Source organism: Sinocyclocheilus anshuiensis, unplaced genomic scaffold (assembly GCF_001515605.1).
Source record: "Sinocyclocheilus anshuiensis isolate Anshui unplaced genomic scaffold, SAMN03320099.WGS_v1.1 scaffold482, whole genome shotgun sequence".
Lineage (NCBI taxonomy): Eukaryota > Metazoa > Chordata > Actinopteri > Cypriniformes > Cyprinidae > Sinocyclocheilus > Sinocyclocheilus anshuiensis.
The window spans coordinates 1,206,094-1,212,287 of NW_015547676.1; the positions used below are offsets into that span (position 1 = coordinate 1,206,094).

A 6,194-nucleotide genomic window follows, 5' to 3' on the forward strand; every position below is an offset into this window, starting at 1 on the left:
TCTCTTCTCTTCTCTTCTCTTCTCTTCTCTTCTCATGTCATCTCATCTCATCTCTTCTCTTCTCTTCTCTTCTCATGTCATCTCTTCTTTTCTCTTCTCATCTCATCTCATCTCATCTCATCTCTTCTCTTCTCTTCTCTTCTCTTCTCTTCTCTTCTCCTCTTCTCATTTCTCTTCTCTTCTCTTCTCTTCTCTTCTCTTCTCTTCTCTTCTCTTCTCTTCTCTTCTCTTCTCTTCTCTTCTCTTCTCTTCTCTTCTCTTCTCTTCTCTTCTCTTCTCTTCTCTTCTCTTCTCTTCTCTTCTCTTCTCTTCTCTTCTCTTCTCTTCTCTTCTCTTCTCTTCTCTTCTCTTCTCTTCTCTTCTCATGTCATCTCTTCTCATCTCTTCTTTCTGTTCCTGATTGTATATGTGCTTGTAAGAGGGAGTGAGAGAAGGAATGTTTCAAAGCTTTATTAAATATTTATTTGAAAGCTAATTCACAGTACTTGCAGTCCATAGCAAGTTGCATGATGTAACTGCTTTTTGTGTGTTGAACAGGTCTGGACTGTTTTTGCTCAGGTGTCTGAAATGTCTACCACATAGATAAAGGCTTTTCTTAGCAGGAACTAAAACTAGAGCAACTGCTTACCAGTGCTATATAATGAGTAACAGCCTATAGAGTCATAAATGAACTCCTGTTTTATTCCCACGTCATATGTTGTCTTTGTATTCTGATGCGTGTTTAATCCTCATCGCGCTCTCTGTTCCCACGTTCATGTTGTCCTCTGTCTGGCTTCCACACATAACGTCACATTCTCACAGCAGTCTCTAAAGTTGACAGCACCAGCAGCATCTAACATACAAACTTGACTTGTCCTGCTCTGAAACACTGCCCCAGAAGCTTGGCTTTCATTTTCCTGTCTGTAATGGCTGTGAGGATGAAGGTTGGCATTAACCCTGCTCTAATTGGCTCGTTGTGTGCGCAGGAAGCTAGCGGCCGCCGTTAAGCTGGCTCAGGCCACACAGAACAATGGCACCCTGAAGGGGTCTAACGTGTCCTGCCAGTCTTCAGGGCTCCTACCCCAATGGTAAACACCTAACAGGTCCACGCAGAGCTCCCAAAACCACTTACACTCCTAAAGATAAAGCTTCTGGATTGGCATCTGTGTTTCCATGAAGAACCCTTTCCATTGCACAGAAGGGTCTTTATAGTGAAAAATGGTTCTTTAGATTATTCAAATGTTCACATGGAAGCTTTATTTCTAAGAGTGAAACACGAAGTGTGCAATGCATAGAATTAATTATTGCAATAAATGCATTTCTTAGCTAAATGATTTTTAACCCTGAATATAACGTTCTAAAACACACTCACACATGCACAAAACATTCATTCCACTTTATATCAGGTGTCTTTAACTGTACTTGGGTAACACATTAATTGTCTGGTACAGTGTACTTATTGTGTTCATGTTGCATTGCAAAACACTTTTGCTGCTGTTGAGGAAGGTTAGGGATGCGTTTGGTGTAAGGTTAGGTTTAAGAGTGGATTAAGGGGTAGAAATAGGATCAACAGTGTAATAATAGTGTAATAACTACAGAAATGAATTCCATGCAGGTATTTTTTAAATGTAAGTACTAGTGCTGTCAAATCGATTAATCGCGATTAATCGCATCCAAAATAAAAGTTTGTGTTTACATGATATATGTGTGTGTGTACTGTGTATATTTATATGTATATATAAATACACACACATACATGTATAAATGTAAGAAATATTTACATGTGTATATATTCATAATTATATATGATTTGTATTATATATAAATATAAATATATATACATTACATTTATTTCTTAAATATATACACGTATATGTGTGTATTTATATATACATATAAATATACACAGTACACACATGCATATATTATGTAAACACAAACTTTTATTTTGGATGCGATTAATCGCGATTAATCGATTTGACAGCACTAGTAAGTAAGATGTAAAAAACATGTATGTACACAGTGAGTGCAATTTGTATTAAATGATTCATTTAAATGCTAGTGCTTAAAGACACTTCATATAAAGTGGGTCCGTCCTGTGTAAATATCATCATGTTACATCCATAGTGTGGGAACCATTTTTGTCTGTATCCAGCAAGCCTGTCTCATTCACCTCCTGATATCGTTTATACTTGCTTTCTGCAAGTCTTAAAAAGGTCTTAATTCATTCTTTCACAAAATAAAGCCTTAAAAAGTCTTAAATTCATAAAATCATTAAATGTGACATGCACTGCAAAAAAAATGAATCTTCCTCAGTATTTTTGTCTTGTTTTCCAGTACAAACATCTAAACATCCGTAAAGGGATAGTTCACCCAAAAATTTAAATTCTGTCATTAATTACTCACCCTCATACTTTTTGTGCGCAAAGAAAACAAAAAATAATGACTTTATTCAACAATTCTTCACCTCCTCATCCCATCTGCAGTTTTTGTTTTCTTTGCGCACAAAAAGTATTCCCGTAGCTTCGTAAAATTACGGTTGAACCCCTGATGTGACATGGACTATTTTACCGATGTCCTTGCTACGTTTCTGTGCGTTGATCGTGGTAATATCCTTGCTGTCTATGGAGGGTCAGAGAGCTCTCAGATTTCATCAAAAATATCTTAATTTGTGTTCTGAAGATGAACGAAGGTCTTAAGGGTTTGGAACGACATGAGGGTGAGTAATTAATGACAGAATTTTAATTTTGGGGTGAGCTAACCTTTTCAATCAAGATTTACATTTACCTGAGATTCAAACTGAAGATGTAAAGTCTTGTTTTCTGAACAAATTTAACAAAATTAAGTGAGTTTATGCCTAAAAGTCAAGTCAAGTCAATGCAGATTGTGTCAAAGCAGCTTTAAAGTATTAAACAGGGAAATAGTGTGTCGAAATAGTGTGCAGTTCTCCTCTGGCCAGACGAATCCAGCCATTTAATAGGCTGCAGCAAAGTCAGATTGTGCAGAGGACTCATCTGGTTCCCGTGGTCTTGTCCCAATGGCCATCTAGGAGACGAGGTCTTCACTGGGGATCTGTCTCTGGGGCTCATCTAGTTGTCCTGGTCTCCACTGACATTCATAAAACAAGATCTGTCTGTCAATGGGATATTAAAACCTGTTTCCTCTTTTAATTAAGTTGTTTTTTCTGAGCCTATTGGTAGATATTTGTTCTTGTTTTAATCAGAAACTCACTTAATTTTGATAATTTTCTCATAAAACAATTATTATTTCCATTCTCTAGTGTTAGGGAGCAGCGCTATTCAAGCCATATGTCCTTTTTTTTTATAAAATTAATTAAAATTGGAAGTTGTATTTCAAACCTTGAAGTGTTGCCAATACAAGACATTTGCATTTAGAAACATATTTACATAATGTGTTCCATTCAATTTATCTTTATTTTATTTTTACTTGGTCTTAAAAAGTCTAACATTTACCTTCATAAAACCTGCAGAAACCCTGTTACATGTCTCTGTTGTTACAAATAAAATAAAAGGCTATTTAGTTTATTTTGTAGTTTGCACATTCACACATTTTTTAAATACTGTTGACTTTCTGTAAACACTGAAATAATTTCCAGCAGTTCCAAGCAAGAAAGTGGAGAAATAGAGGGAGAAAAAGGGGGAATTGAATCATTTTCTCTGCTATTGTCATGACATCTCAGGATTATGTTATTGCTGCTGTTCCCAGGATGCTCTCTGCTCAGGACGGGCACAGACACGCCCGCTCACAGACCATGCCCATCATCAGGGGGAAGAACGCCCTCACCAACCCCAAACTGCTGCACATGATGGAGACCACGGGTAAACATACACTCAGCTCAACCACCGGTGAAAACCTGTGATACATACAGCAAAATTACAATGACTGAACTGAGCAAAAGCATGTGTATCATAACTGGTGTGTGTGTGTGTGTGTGTGTGTGTGTGTGTGTGTGTGTGTGAGATGGAAATGTGTCTGAAGGAGAAAGCGTCAGCCCTACAGATATTGAAGCCAATCTTTCTACTGAAGTAGCACTGACCGTGCTAGATGTTCTGGATCTGTTTGTTCATCATCACAAGGTAATATAGACACAGCTTTATGATGTGTACAATATACACTCTGATAATAATGTTTTTCCACACAAGAGAATACATAGTTTCCATACTTACTAGAAGTATATGAATTAAGATTAGAGCTTAGTGATATACAGTATCATAAAATTCTTTAAACAATATTTTTTTAGCCTTTTGCAACATCTTGATATTTATGCACAAACATGAAGACTAGGAGAAATTATATTAAAAAAAAAATTTTTTCATATGGATCAATGACAAGGGTGTCTGAGATAATAAAAAGGACTAAATCTTTTGAAAATAGTTTGAAAAACAGGGCTTAGTTTTTAGAAATCTTTATCATTTTTTTCATTTTTTGAAAAAAAAAAGTTTTCTACAATTTGATTTTAAGACTCTAAAAAATGACAGATGATGTAACCATCTAATAAGAAATACTTTAATTGTACATGAAGTGTGCATAACTAAATCTTTTTTTTTTTCAAGCATTTTCAAAGATTATTTATTTATTTTATTATTTTTATTTTTTTTAGTCATGAGCATCAAGCAGTTTTTTCTGTTTGGGCTGAACAAAAATGTGCCAAAATATCTTATAATAATAATGACTGCACTTTGATTGGGTGGACAAAAGTATTTCAGATACTAGTAACAGTAATAATAGTAAATGCTTCATTGCTTACTGTTTTTAAGAAATAACGCAAGATCATGTCACACTACACATGCCAACATTAACTCGTTTAATGTCAATTTAGATATCAATCAATGTTGACACTAATATATCTGAACACTGTTCTGCTTGTGAAAAAATGGATGGATTGAAAAAGTATTCTTTTGGCCAAAAATCACTGCAGTATTCACAATCAATCTGTCTGTGACTGTTCACATCGTTCTGATTGTAAGGAGGTTATTTTGCCATCTGGTGGACACATGGTGCATTTTCCTCAAGATGACTAACTCCTTGCTATCTTCTCTTCTTCTGCAGAAACGGTTGCAGCACGATGACGGGCAAAACTCTGTGATGAAAAAAGTGTTTGACACGTACCTGCTGTTCTTCCAGATCAACCAGTCCACCAGCACCCTCAGACACGTCTTCACCGCCCTGCGCCTCTTCATTCACAAGGTGTCACTCTTTCTCCTCATACGTGCTCAAACCTTTGTTCTTCCCAACAGTGGCCGGTGCAAGAAATTATTGGGTGTATTCAAATGGTAAAGTAGTGCATCTCTGATCACTCTGACAATTACTTTGTATTTCCTTAAGGGATTAAGTTGTTTCCTTTAATATGGAACAGCTGGCCCCTTTTCACTTTGAAAAAAAACTGGAATTCACCCATTTTCTGATTTTTAGGAGCCAAGCACCAAAAGTGGGTTCTGTTCAGGAGTCTATGGCAGCCCATAAAACTGCTTGTAGGAAAGTTATGAAATTTGGCACACAGATAGAAGACAGTCTCAACATTAATCATCGCAAGTTTGGAGTCTCTAAATCAAACTCTCTAGCGCCACCGCTTGTCCAAATTTTCACTCATGTTTATACTAATAACTTTTGAACCATAACGTTTAGAAGCGAAATTCTGTTTCCTCTAATTCCTTGGCTCATGCCGAGTCAAATGGACACCAAAATTTAAATTTCTATGGGTCAAGATTTTTCGCAATTTTTAATTATACGAAAAACATATTTTTTTTAACCTGTCCTAGACAGTTTGTCTGATTTTCACCAAAATTGGCTCAGATCATCTTTAGACCATGCTTGCAAAAATGATGGAATTCAAGTTGATTAGTCAAACACTTTAGGTGTGTTTTTGGTGTGTTTTATAATAACTATGACCTGAGGCTACCTGCACAGTTTCACTGCAGTGCCACCTAGTAGTCGGGAGATATGAAAAATGGCTATTGTCGCTTATAACTTCTGAACAGTTTGGCCAAAAATCACTGCCAAAGCGTTGGCATATTCACACCAAACTTTGTATGTGCCATTGTCATCTCACACTGAACACATCGATTTGATAACATCGCCACCTATTGGTGAAAAGAGATCGGCCATTAAAGGCACAATATGTACATTTTGCCGCTAGAGGGCGCGTATTCAAAATAAACAAAGAGACAAAGGCATAGTTTGATGCCTCCGTGACT

At 36.4% G+C, this 6,194-nt stretch overlaps 1 protein-coding gene across 1 annotated transcript in view; it reads left to right on the plus strand.

Moving 5' to 3' along the window:
* The window catches only part of LOC107703008 (dedicator of cytokinesis protein 10-like), an 89,274-nt gene that overhangs the window by 65,917 nt on the left and 17,163 nt on the right, over nucleotides 1-6,194 (plus strand). The window contains 4 exon segments of the mRNA XM_016505496.1: nucleotides 966-1,067; nucleotides 3,706-3,818; nucleotides 3,961-4,076; nucleotides 5,050-5,187. Of these exon segments, the coding sequence (XP_016360982.1) occupies nucleotides 966-1,067; nucleotides 3,706-3,818; nucleotides 3,961-4,076; nucleotides 5,050-5,187 (469 nt within the window).